The 14097-nt window shown below is 42.1% G+C and overlaps 1 protein-coding gene across 1 annotated transcript; it reads right to left on the reverse strand.

Moving 5' to 3' along the window:
- Window positions 1–219: 219 nt before the first annotated feature.
- LOC149305654 (large ribosomal subunit protein uL13m-like) lies at window positions 220–13736 on the reverse strand. The gene is made up of 6 exons (XM_089477486.1): window positions 13710–13736; window positions 12452–12575; window positions 7553–7646; window positions 6648–6708; window positions 1386–1472; window positions 220–345 (listed from the first exon to the last, which is right to left on the reverse strand). The coding sequence occupies exons 1-6, from the start codon at window positions 13734–13736 to the stop codon at window positions 220–222; spliced, it is 519 nt and encodes a 172-aa protein (XP_089333612.1).
- Window positions 13737–14097: the final 361 nt, after the last annotated feature.

Raw genomic sequence — 14097 nt, forward strand, 5'->3', positions numbered from 1 at the left:
GCTTGAATGATTTGTGAGACTGCATTAATGAATGTGTTAATGATTTGTGTGACTGAGTGAGTAAATGCAAAGATGGTGCATGAAGGGTGGGCTTTAACAATAAATAAATAAATAAAAATGCCCGGGCCTATTTTTTTTGTCCCAGTCCGGGCCTGGGCGTAATATACAATGAGATATATGCTCAATGAATGGTATAGAAGACCCATTCATAATATAGACTTACGGAGTCCAGAGTCTTGGGAAAGCATCAATTTCATCCTGAGAATATTCATCCAGTCTCTTTGGAACTATCCTCGGTTGTCGGATCTCCGTAACAAGATTCTTCATGATGTCGTCTGGAATTTCCTGGAACAACGTAAAAAATCAGAAATATGAGAAGAAACAGATCTCCACCTACGGCTTGAATGAGGATAATTTAATATCTTGGGGCTTTCACAGCTAAATCGTGAACTTCTATATTCATTGTTGATGAACTCAAATCTATGTAGGATGAGGTTAATTTTGCCCAAATCCATCCATCCCCTCCTGGGTTTTATCCACATAGAGATATAGGTTCCTTAATTAACCCAAAAAGCGCAACAGTCCTCAGGATTTAGTTATTACTTTAACAATCTGCTTTCTATAAGGATTCGGTGTTACCAAACGCGAGAACTGCTTACTTACCAAATACTCATGAAGACAAAAATATAAACAAACTACGTACCTTAAATTAGCAATTTATTTTTTAAAAATCCGTGAAATGTTTGCTAGAACATTTCCTAGAAAAGATTTTGGGCAAAGCTTGTGATCCCTGTTAATATGTTAAACGAACCCCCACGGGAGTTAGCAGAATTTAACGACGTATATGGAAAGGAATTAAAAAAAAAAAAATAAAAAAAAAAAAATCAAGTTTTCCCATGCGATCCGCCATAAAATGTTAAACCTCCGCTCACGGGAAGAAGCCGTGGAATAAATGAAAGGCTGGAACGCTACAGACTGTATTTTTTTTCCCCTAAGCAGTTTCCTCCTGAAGTTGTAAAATTGCCATCAGGTAGGGCGCTACCGTCTAACGCGTCACGTTCCACCTTATAATTTTACCAGCCGGTTGTTATTACCTCGTGAAGATTTACTATGTAGTCTGGCCCAGCATCTGTGTTGCCAGAAACATCGGCATTAAGGCTGTTAAACCGTACAAGACCCCGTTTCAAAAGGTGGGTAAAATCCGCAGGTGCAGCGGTAAGTTTGAGAAGTCCTCATTCTGGCCGCTGTGTGGACATCTGCAGGTGACCTTGGTCTTATCGGGACCCGTGCTGAACGTAATTCATTGCGGCGCAGATACTAAACAAATGGTTAGTGTATCGGGGTTAGAGAAACAAAGTGTCTGTCTATGTAAACGTTACACTTACATTCTCAGCGAAGAGGTGCAGCCTCTGCATCATCGTCCTTCTGTGCAGGTTTTTTGGTAGCATTCCGTAAACAGATAGTTTTATGATCTATGGGACAATAATAATATTAATAATAATAAAAATATATATATTTTTCACTTAATTTATTGAAAAAAAAAATATCATTCCTTGTTTTTTCCACACACATTCCATATTAGATGCTTTATAAAAGTACATTCTATATACATGCTAAATAAATAAGTACAGATAATAAAATATAACTTAAACAATATAATAAAGTACATATAATAAATATATTAATAATAAATATAAGTACATATAATAATAATAATAATAAATAAGTACACGCTATAATAATCTTTTTTACATTTTTTTTTTTTTTTTTTTTTTTTTAGACAATGTGTTCATCAAATTGTTTTTTTATCTCTTCCATTCTGTGTGGCTGTGATTTTACTTTACTGAGAGGGTGGTAGATAAGTGGAAAGCCTTCCGGCTAAAGTGGTAAAGTTTTATCTTCCTTCTTTGGTTAACCCCCCCCCCCCCCCCATACATAATGAAACGTTTAGTAGTTTTGGTAGAGAATCATGTGTGTTCCCTTGCGGGGACTTGCATCGATGAGTGTTGATGAACACGGTGTCCATCACTTCCATCAAGAGACATGACCTCTGTCTGGTTTCCAGTTGGGATTCTTGTAGCTTTAATGGTTTCAGGTCAGGTACCTGTCAGGGGATTATGATGGCCGCAGTGTTTGTTCTTTCTCGTTGAGAAGGGAGATGCCGTCCATTAGTTTATTGGTACAGCTGCCACGAGCGGAGAGATTTTATGAATTACGTAAATAGATTTCACGCAACCCAATAAAAGTACGAGAGATTCCACCGCTCCTGAATACACCTTTTATTCGGTGGATGTAAAATATTCACTCGCGGACAGCCTGCTTATACAAGCAAATGGCTCACTGGATTTTATATTATATATGTTACGTGGAATCAGGCACCACAGGTGATGGACCCACAATGCAGGAATGGCGAGAATATCCGATAAACAAGCCGGGATCGAGGCAGGCAGCACAGGAGCGTAGTCAAAAAACAATAGCCAAGGTCGGGACGGGCAGCGCAGGATCGTAGTCTAAGAACAATAGCCAAGGTCAGGACGGGCAGCGCAGGATCGTAGTCAAAGAACAATAGCCAAGGTATGGTACACAAAAATAGCAATCAAAAAGGCACAAGCGAAACAAACACCCCGAGAACAATGATATGGACTCGTTGAACGGGCAAGGAAACACAGGACCAGGAAGTTTAAATAGGACCAATGGCGGGAGAGCAGGTACGATGACGTCATCGCGACTGGCGCAAGAGAAGTATCGTCGCGATGGCAACAAAACAAACCCTCCTGCCTGTGGTACCTCCGCGAATGACGCGGAAGCGCCACACAGGCAGGAGAGGAAGGAGACAGCCACCGTGGACAGGCAGCGGCGATCGAACATGCCCGCGGCGGCTAACCCCAATGTCCTCTCTGCCTGTGCTGCCGCAGCGAGCGACGCGGCGGCGCCACACAGGCAGAAGAGGTACTGGTCGGGTGCCGTGAGCATGTAGCGGCGGATCGTCTCTTCGATCGCTGCTGACATGTAGCGGCAGCCCGATCAGGACTGTCAGTGGCAGAGAGGCGTGCCTGCCCGATACACACGCCCCCTCGTGTGCGCGCCGCACGCACGGCAACACACGAGGAGGACGGGCGCGAGGAACGCTGAGGGACCCCAGCCGGACAGGTAGGCATGACAATATTATATATATATATATATATATATATATATATATAAAAATATCCTGAACACTAAGCAGGGATCTGTGAAATGTCTTTTTTGGGAAGTCTGTTAGGAAAAAGTCTTCTCCTTGATCATTAAGCACACCGCTGTATATAATAATGAGGTTGGCGTTGACCTCTGGTTTTATCTCATTATCACCCTTTATCTGCATTCCCGGAGTCCACCATCGCCATCAGTCATGTGATATTTTAGGTGACTTTCCCTGCACCAACACCACATTGAGCTGATTCTTTATGGCAATGTTAATTAATTCTGTTCCTCCATAGCCTTTTATTGTTCAGGGAGTCCTGCTGAGTAATTAAGACTGAGCCATCCTACTTCTTCCCACAGGCAGTATGATATGTGTAAAATAACACATCTAGAACAGATACAAATGGCCACTATCGAGCAGCTTGAAAAAACAAAATCACTTTTGGAAATGTATTTTTAATAAGGTACTAGTAATAAGAAAAGTAGTGGGAGTTCCTGTGTTTCAATCCCCAAAATCTTTATCAGAATATTCAGATATTTACATCCTAACAATGACAGTAGTACTCAAAAAGTTCCCATAACTCAGACAAACCTATGCAGAATTTAGGACAGATTTCAAAAATTTTTTTTTTGTCTTTAAGAAGCAATGTGTCCATAGAGCCCAGAAAACGCACGTTAATGGTAGGTCACTTCTGATATGAAGGTAAATAACAAACGTTCCAACATTTCACAGGGATTTGGATCTTGAAGTGGAAGATAAAAGTTCCAAAGTAGTTCATTCATCCAAAACAACGTCCCGGATCCCTACCGGGGTGCGAGGCTGACACCACTGCGGACGTGTGAGATCTTGTAAGACACGGAACATGCTGGAAAGTCTCTCTGTTTACGCAGATTACCCAACAGCTGAGGGCTGTCTGTCACAAGGGTGATTAAAACCTACCTGGAAGGAAGGAATGTGAATCCACTGACAGATAATACCCTTACTCACCGTACCGGGCCACAATTAGATGGCTATTGCAGGAATTTATGCCACGGGCTACAGATTCCCTTCTCTACGTCGTCGCAGCTTTATACATCCCCTTCCATTTTTAAGATGCTTCTAATAAATTTCTCTAGATTATAAGCAGGGCTCGCTTTATCTAATGTATCAGATTATCTTAGTTTTATTTTAGTAATTCTTAGCTTTAGTTAGCTTTTGCCGGACCCTTTGAATGTATGGACTGTAAGAAGCCCAGCGTAAATGGTTTGTGAGATATAAATAAATAACAATAATAGAGAGTGACCAATTAATACGTGGGCTATACCTGGGGGGGGGGGGGGGAGATCTAGAGATGTTTGCTGCACAATTTAATTACAGACACAGTTAGCATTTTTTTGTTTATTTAAAGGCACATTTTGGAGGCCTGGTATCTGATTGCTAACCATCATATTTTATGAGTTATGCAGAATACCTATCCCTAAAATAGGTATTTGGGTTCCTTTTATATTTTTCCTGCCTACATTTGTTCATATAATAATAATAATAACAACAATAGACATTTATCTGCTTATTTATATTTTCTTGTCTTGATATTAAAAGTTTTTTTTTAAACAATATTTTTGTCTGAGGCTGTGCCAACATTAGCTTTTTTTCTTTCTTTTTCTTCTCTAATAAAAAAAATAATGCATTTCTCATTCATTTTTCAGAGATCTATCTGGCAACTGAACTCCCCTTCCCTACCGGCTGATCAGCGGCTTTTAAACCTTAAAAAGTGCTGTTCCATCTACTCTGCGGAATTCTTTAATCAAGTGACATTCTGTCTCAATCATATTTTTTGCCAGGAACACTTGTCACGGGACAAGATAACACGCACCAATAGGTTGTTGTCATAGAAACGGGGAAAAAAAAAAAAAAGCTGGAGACGGCAATAAATGTTTTTTTGTCCAAGAGTTAAACCCCTCTTTACAGAACTGGAGCGGAGATCAGCAGCAGCAGCCTGTAGCAGAACAAGCATAATCTAATCTGAAATAATTCATCCAACCTTTCCAGAGGGAATACTAATATATATATATATATATATATATATATATATATATATATATATATACCACGCACCCCGCTGTCATATGGGGCATATTCCGGGGAAAAGCCCCCTTTGCAATGCCCTCTTTTATTAGGGTTGGAACCTATCAGCAACTTATCTAGGGCAGAGATAACATAACGAGGAGACTGAACAGAAGTATAGACGCTTCCATGGTATACACTTGATACACTATAATACACGATAGAGGTAAGGTCCATTTAAAGGTATTTGGTATCCCCCCTTTAAAGGCACGGGTACTCTGAAGCAAACCCCCCAGCTATTCTGCATGTGCAAATATAGCAGGTTGCCCCAAACGTAAAGCCGTTTCCATTTACCTAACATTTGATTTATACAGATTCCATTAAAAAACCCAACAACAACATTAAAGCTGGCAACATACAAAGCCGACACGGCCCGTTTCTTACATGCTCACAATCTATTAAATCAAGTTGGATTGTTAAACTCACACAATTGTGATTATGTTCATTTTTTCAGGCGCAACATCCAACAACCACCGCTACATAAAGTTAAAATGTATCACTTTTTGTCAATTGCTGACACTAACCCTAAAAATGTGGAACTTTTTTCTAACGGTAGCAATAATAAATAAAGGAATATGTGAATAAAACATCAAGCTGGTTTGTTTTAATAGATCATTTCCCATTAATAATCGAAATAATATGATTATTATAGCATGTGATTATAATGTTATTCTGTGCTGTTACACTGCCATCTAGTGGTAATTTTGGTAAGTGACAAAAACTGAATTAACAAGGGCGTGGGATGAATTCTTGCTCCGTTTTATGAATTAACAAGGTATTTTTTACACAGACAAGAGCCCACAGGATACGCTATAACACGGGGACGTTATATCCCTGTATTATGTATTTTTTGTTGCATGGCATGAAGATGGGGGCATATGGCTAACAAGAAAAGAGACCGGTGGGAGGTGAGAAGAAGCCTACGATAAGAAGGAAAAATGCTAAAGGGGAAACAACTAGAGTAGGGGAACCTGGGGGGGATATTGTACACATATTTGTAACAAAAAAATGTTTTACAAATTACACTGTATTTGAAAGAAAAATATGCGAAAAGTTTGTCAGGTTCACTCTGATACATTGCAGGGCAGCAGGTGAAATCTTAACTGATCTAAGCATGTGCTTTCCCTCAGGCTTCTTAAAAATGTATTAACATCAGAAAATGATTTACTAAAAGGAAAAAAAATAGTTTCAAGAGCAAAAAAAAAAAAAAAAAATATCAATCAAATAAAAAAAGTCAGAAACGCCCCAAAAAATCCTTAAACGAAAACGATTTAGCTTTCGCTCCTTGGAATCGCGAATTGAATACACGTATTACGCTTGCGAACAACGTGGAAAAAAGTTACGCAAAACGTTCTGCGTCACTCACCGCCGTCGGGTCCCTGCGGTGGAGCTCGGCTGCAGTCACTTGTCGGAATCCTCCGGGGTACCTGAGTGGGAAATATACACACGATACACATAGAGATGTTAAAAGACAGGCATCTGATAATAAACACCATGTATAGATTTATTAACTGCGGGATAATGGCTCTTAGAGCAGCCCCTGCGGGTAAAAAGGACATATATGTGCGAGTAAAATGGTATATATAGCTGCCTGGTTGTGGCATGCGCATGCACGCTCACTCACTCACACTGCCTTCTGCTCGATCACATAATACTGTGGGCACAACGAGCATTCTGTGACATGATGAAGATGCGCACCCGGAAGCCATGTTAGTATTTATTGCTATGCCGCCATACCTTACAGCAGTGCTCCTCAACCCTCAGTTCAGGATTTTGGTATTACACCTTAGACACACCTGAGTAACACCGAAATCCTGGACCGTTAGGTGTGCCTGGAGAAGGTTGAGAAGCACTACTGTAAGCTATGGCGGCATAGTGATAAATACTAACATGGCTGCCGGGTGCGCATCTTCATCATGGTGTGCCTGGAGGAGAGGGTTGAAGAGCACTAGGTTAGTATGTTGCGTCGGCAGTCAGGACGGTGCTCACTCCCCACTCAGGTTATGCTCGCTCCCGACTATACTCTGAAGCCTAACTGGGGCTACCCCTAAGCACAGCTTTCCCTTACCCGCCATTCACAGCCATAACCCTGGGAAAGGGGGACTCTGGAAAGCCAGCCCAGGAGCCACACGCTGGAGGGTCTGTACTTCTATGTCTGAGTCATTAAATTACGAGGATGAATACGATTTGCTGAATATGATCACGTAATCGGTAAAATTAAAGGCTCCAGGAATGTTGTCATTAGGACCTCCGAACACGTTCTGTACTTACCCCGTGTGTGAAGAATAAACCTTCTGCTCCCATTTGTTTCCGGAGAAGGCGATATGTCTGGTATTGATCACCACAACATGGTCTCCACAGTCACCTGCGTACGAACCACAAGATGAATCAGAAACGGGAAAATCTAGTATTGGCTTAAAAAATGATCTCGATGTACCGTATTTCCCCATGTACAAGACGCACCTTTTTTAGAAAAAGGGGACCTGCTGCTTACCTCTGTGTTGCTCAGCAGCGTCTCTTGATCCGTCGCGGTGACACAGGAACCCAATGGAGTCACGTGAATGTACATTGCATCACATGACTCCGCTCAGTTCCTGTTTGAGCAACTCAGAGGGGAAACAGCGGCCCCCACGGAAGTCTGCGAGCCGCACCAGAAGATCTGCAGTTCAGGTAAGGTGGGGGAGTAAATGAATGTGTGTGTGTGTGTTAGCATGGATCCGTGTGTAGAAGGCACAGGGAGGCTGAAAGTGATGTGCAAGTACTGGCTGCCTGAGCATGATAGGAGCGTGATGGCTAACAATTGCTAGCAGCTAACAGCAATCACACTCATATCATACCCAGGTAGCCAGTACAATAACTTTATGTAATTCTTTAAAATTTTGTCCCCCAAAATTAATGCCTTATACATGGGAGCGTCTTATACTTGGGGAAATACAGTAGCTCCGCGCAATTCTAATCAAAGTCCAGCGCATCGGCAGCCTCAACGGGTCTCTACTGGAGGCCGACTCCCCGCGGATCACTTCTTAGCCTCACCGTGAGTCGATCTGCTGAACGACGCGGGAGAGAACTTCAACGACCATTACCTCGTAGAAGCAAATGCTAGTGCTCTAAAGAGTTCCTAACTATGGCTTTTTAAAATGCTCTTTAATGGTGCAGTTCCACTTTTAAAGAACTTTTCACCTTCTACACTTGCTTTCCTGTCACATGAGAATAACGCGTTCCCAGGAAAAGTATGAACGAGACAACATTTTACACGATTAATAAGCTTATTCCTGGGTTGTGTTTGGAAATTCGGTCTAATGCTACATTAAGTTACAAAAGGGTCACACAGCGCCTCGTTCTTCTATTTCCACCACGCCAAGGACTTGGTATACAAAGGGTCCTGGTGCTCGGCACACCAGGAGTTAATTCCTCATAGCTTTTTGGACACACACACACAAAAAAAAAAAGTTTTTATATTTTTGATACGAAGATAAAGCGTTCTTCATGTTTGTAATAGCACGTTAACGGACCGTGTAACGACTTGAGGAAGATTTGTTTAAGATAAGACCTCCTTCATCTCCCGAGTCACTTTTTCTTAGACACCTGCCGCGCTCGAAGCCGAGAATCAGACAAAAGCATGAAATACAGAGAGTGATGGTAATCTCAGCTCTCACATAACGTTGACGAGACCAAGAAACGGTTAACCCATCTTCTTTCAACGTATTACTGGATTCCAGGCGAATAAAGAATGCGCTTCACTCCACTAATTGTTGCTCACGCTGACTGAGGAGCATCCAGGTGATCAAGGTAGATCATGACGTCTCCTGACAGCCAGGGGCCCGTTATCATCTGCCGGGGCCATTCCTTCCAAGCATTCTCACATTGTTTGCTGTGCTCCACCATAACAATAACACTAACACACACACACACAGCTGAAGGAACACTTTAGTGCTTATGAAGGCCGAGATGTGGTTTCCCTCTTTAACTGCATGTGACGTTTCTGCAGAATCCCCCCATTATTTACTGTCCCATGTGATATATTAACAGCGGACATCATGTGCATGTGGGGGGCTAACGAGAAAAAAAAAAAATACCTTCTCTGGTATATCTATGCCTCTTTTCTCTTCATGGTCGGAGAGACGAGGAAGATAAAAGCTCATTTTTTGGGGGGAAAACTGGCTTTTCACCAAGCCTATTCAGAAGAAATGTCCTCAAAGTCCCCTCTAAAGAAGAATCCATATTGAAGTATTTTTTTTTTAATTATTTTTTTTTTGAGTTCTTTAATGTGAATTCTTCCAAATGAAAAAAATAATCTCTACAACTGAATTTGAACATTGAACCGATAATTAGACTGAAGAGCTGTCACTCAAGCATTCACGAGTGACACAAACGAAGCAAAGGTCATCTTCTCTACCCGAATACAAGTCCAAACTCTATCTACGCATCAGACGGGACAGCGCCCCGCGCCTTCTGCAGAGCGGCAAGAAATTTACTGCTGTGTCCCGGACTTGTACTTTTGTAAGAGAATGATTCACTTCCACATCACATCCACCCCAAACATGTCATCTGTTTACAAAAGTGCTTCAAACCACCGCAAATCACGCAGGTTCACCGCAGGCCTTCCTTCAGTAGTGAAATATGCTTCAAATATACGGCACGATTCTGGTTAACGCAGGAATAGTAATTTATATAATTTTTCCCCATTCATCCAGTAGAGTGTTTGTGAGGTCAGACACTGAGGTTGGATGAGAAGGCCTGGATCTCAATCTCTTTCCAAGTTCATCCCAAACGTGTTCGATGGGGTTGAGGTCAGGGCTCTGTGAGGCCGGCCAAGTTCTTCCACCCCAAACTCATCCAACCCATGTCTTTATGGAGCTTGCTTTGTGCGCTGGGCTCAGTCGTGCTGGAATAGAAAAGGGTCTTCCCCAAATTGTTCCCACAAAGCTAGAAGTAGATCATTGTCCAAACTGTCTTTGGTACACTCCAGCATTAACAATACCCTTTACTGGAACCCTGCAGAGCAGCCCCAGACCATTATTCCTCCTCCACCGAACGTTACAGGAGGCACCTGGCGTCCATCATACCCTGACTTCCACCTCACAATAACAGCAGCCGGGGCAGATCGGGCAGGGCAGACATTTCACAAACTTTCTTGTGGCAAAGGTGGCGTCCTCTGACGGGGCCACAACCCATTCCGCTAGCAATGTTCAATAGACGGGCTGCACGGAAGAGCTTCGGTACCGCTTAACATTTTTACACACGCAGCCAAATTTAAAGGGGCCGAAACACCCTCGTATGTCACACGGACCACTCAGGCAGCAGCTTCCTTGATGCCGCTCACTCAAAGTGAGTCGGAGTCCGTACACTCCTGATGTGTCGTTCACTACGAACCTTGTCCAATATTGAGCAACCTCGTACCAATCCCGACTGGCAACTCCATCGGCTGGAGAGGCTAACGCCATCACAGTCAAGGGCAGAGAAGCAGGTAGGGCAGCAGTCACATAGCAACACTAACATGCGCAGGCAGGCCAGACGGTTCAAAAGCATGTAACAGGGCAATACTTATAAACTAAATACCCCCCCCCAAAAAAGTTTTCTTTTATTTATTTTATTTCAGCGATAGTAAGAGAGGGATTAATGTTATAATCTATGCTGCCATTTCAAAGCTTGTGTGCAAGTGGGCTGCTATAGTTACTCAAGAGTAACAAAAATGATCATTAAGATTCCAACAAAATATTTCAAGTATAGCGTAACCTTGTTTGTTGCTCAGTATATTAATTAGGAGACAAGAGGGGACATCTAGTGGTTATTAATGGAAGTGCAATAAAAGTATTGGCTTTAAAAAGTAAAACAAATCCTCTTAATAGAAACCAGGAAAAAAATATATTATAATTATTATAATTTTACATAAATCAAAAAGAGTAGCTGGATGTGATGGGGGGGGGGGGGGGTCGGCACTGTCTCTTTAAAAATGAGCTTGTATGTAGCATGTGACTGTAGGGCATGTGGCGCCTGTCCAGAAGTCATAAACAGAAAGAGGGCTTCGAATCCTCAAGAATCCAGCAGGCCAGGTGGAGGCTCCTGGCTCTCAAAAACATTATATTTCCTGTGTGTTCTTACTTGTTTTCTCATATAACTGTAGAATTGTTGTTGGGGAAAAAAAAAAAAGACATTTATTCACATTCCAAAAGTTTCAACTGACTGGCAACCACAAATTCCATAAAAAAGGCTCCCATTATATATATATAACATAATTAAACATCAACTAACACCAGGGGGGTCTGTAAACCGAATGAAGTGGTTCCTTTTGACCGATTCCCTTATGGGCATGATCAATTAGCCTTTTAAACTTGGACCAGCGAACACAACGTGCCATTGGAACACAGGAGTGATGGGAGTGATAAAGGGCCATTGGAACACAGGAGTGATGGGAGTGATAAAGGGCCATTGGAACACAGGAGTGATCTGTTATGCTTCATTGGTTCTATGTCTTTTCATAAGCAAAACATTAGGCATGGTTAAGGTACCTGCAGGGAATGTAAGCGTGTTATCATATGCTATAATGATATACAACGCAACCAATTCCAAAAAGTACTGGCCTACTGCACCCCCTGGTGTTGTTAAGTGGAAGTACAACCTATAAGACATTTGTATAAAAAATAAGACAAGTATAAAAATAAAAAAAAAGCCTCATAAAATTAGCAAAAATTCTTGGAATAAGTCACGGGATTCGGTTGAGCCCCTCATCAAATGCTAAAGAAGTCATTAGAAAACGAGATAAATAAATAAAATAGGCATATAATTAAAAAAATGTAATGAATACATTTATATAGCGCCATCATATTCAGCGGCGCTGTACAATGGGTAAAATAGAACATAACAAGTAGCGCATTATTTAACAATTAGGATTTACAGAAACAAAAGGTGAGGAGTGCCCTGCTCAAAGGAGCTTACAATCTAGATCTGAATAACCAAATGCTCTTCTAGCCTTTGCAATATAAGCTTATTAGCCCAGTGAACTCTACATCGGCAATTTCAGGCTGCAGTGTGGGTTAAATTTTTTTAAAAAAAAAAATCGCACCAAAACCGTTACAGTATTAACCCATGTGTGCCTGGACTTTTGTCCTCTTTAAGCCCATAACTACGTACTATTAGATCCAAAGTGATAATCACGCGTTGTATACTCACTTAGCGCATGATAGGTCGGCTTGTGTTTCCCCTTCAGGTGCACGGCGCAGAGAGATGCGATCTTCCCTGGTGGCTGCATCTTTCCATCAATAAGATACCACATTCTGGCAAAGGTGGCCCATTGCTTAATGACGAGAGAAGCCAACGTCAGAATACTGACACACACACATTGCGTATATTATGCGGTATGTATATGTGTGTATATATATTATATATATATATATAATGTTCATGCAATTACTTTTTTTCTTCTACGTGAAACTGAAGCTTTAATGGTAGATCGGTATTAAGTAGGATTAAGGCACCAGCATCTAATGCAATAAAAAAGCCCCACTCGGTCCTCTTAATTATTTAAGTGGCAACAGCCCAGAGCGAGAAACCTACTTCATGCACGGGTACGTGTGTGTGTGTGGAGAAGAACACAAAATCTGGGTTTCAATAAATATAGGGATTAAAATAATATATATATAGTGCAACGTTCTTACTAGGTATCCCCTTTCTCTATATCTCTCCCTTCCCTTCATTGCGGTGCTGAGTGTCAGGATATGGCATCATATCCCATCACGCTCTGCAAGAGAGATACAGACGTCTGGATGGACAGACCTCACGTTCCCCTTTAATTCGGGCCGGCGAGAGGTAGATCTATGATCTCCCCTACCGGCTCCGGCAGACACCTTGCTGACCCACGATTGCCACCCCCGTAAAGCTGCTGTCTGGGTGCCATAGACCCATCAGGACCCGCGTAAAGGGGGTTATTGCAAAAAGAAGGCAAGCTCTGACGGCCAGTGGGGGCGTGTCCATGGGGCGGGGCTTTACAAGACTACATTGTATATAACTGAGAGAGGCATTAGGAAGAATAATATTTATATTATATAAACAATTTAATTTGCAAGCTGCTTAAATGCACCCTATTGTGGCTGTCGAACCCTTTAATACATTCATACCCAGCAAATAATCTGAGCTCCTAGAAAAGAGGGGCTTCAAAGAGAATAAAGAGGGACTGTCCTTCCTTTAATAGGGACACTTGGGGGGTTTGATAGCCAAGACTGGCACACCGGGTCTATTGTGCTCTCTAATACAAGCACAGACCGGTGATTACATGAATGACATGACAGCTCTGCCCCGCCACCAAGTCACATGGAAAGGCAAGACAGTAATGTGCATCCCAGTCACTCCACGCGTGATAACCCACGCCATATGTAACATGTCAGCGAGATATTTAGTGCTGCATTAGTCCTCCCCAGCCTGGTGCGCCTACCTGGGCCGATCTGCTGTAACTCGCCATCACAAGGAGGTCACCATGACACCACGAGCTGAACCCCAGACAACCTCAACCCGGTGCATGTATAAATATGTTCCGACGGGAAACAGCTCACAAGCCCTATCGAACTAAACCAAGAGGGGGGAATAAATCATTGGGCTCACGCACCATGATTCTGTACGCTTCTGTTCTCTTAATAAAGAAGCGGATTAAGCACATAATAACCCCTAACTAAATAAAACAGCAATGGAATAGGCAGTAGGAACCTTTGTGTTCCAGTGCTTGTTTTCGAAGTGGCTAGTAGTTTAGACGCACTAGAGATCTAAGTACATAAGACACTAACGTTGTCTGACCACAGGAGCCATTTTATCGGAGCAACGGCTAG

Source organism: Sceloporus occidentalis, unplaced genomic scaffold, assembly GCF_023333645.1.
Source record: "Sceloporus occidentalis isolate IW3139 unplaced genomic scaffold, rSceOcc1.0.p SCAF_11, whole genome shotgun sequence".
NCBI classification, from domain to species: Eukaryota; Metazoa; Chordata; class Lepidosauria; order Squamata; family Phrynosomatidae; genus Sceloporus; species Sceloporus occidentalis.

Bases quoted from the DNA above. Each gene is read 5' to 3' on its own strand.
- LOC149305654 (XM_089477486.1), bottom strand. From the start codon at position 13,736: ATGGCGAGTTACAGCAGATCGGCCCAG. The intron at 7,647-12,451 runs GTGAGTATACAA...GTTCGTACGCAG, and splicing joins GCCGACCTATCATGCGCTAA to GTGACTGTGGAGACCATGTT. The intron at 1,473-6,647 runs GTGAGTGACGCA...ATTGTCCCATAG, and splicing joins ACCGCAGGGACCCGACGGCG to ATCATAAAACTATCTGTTTA.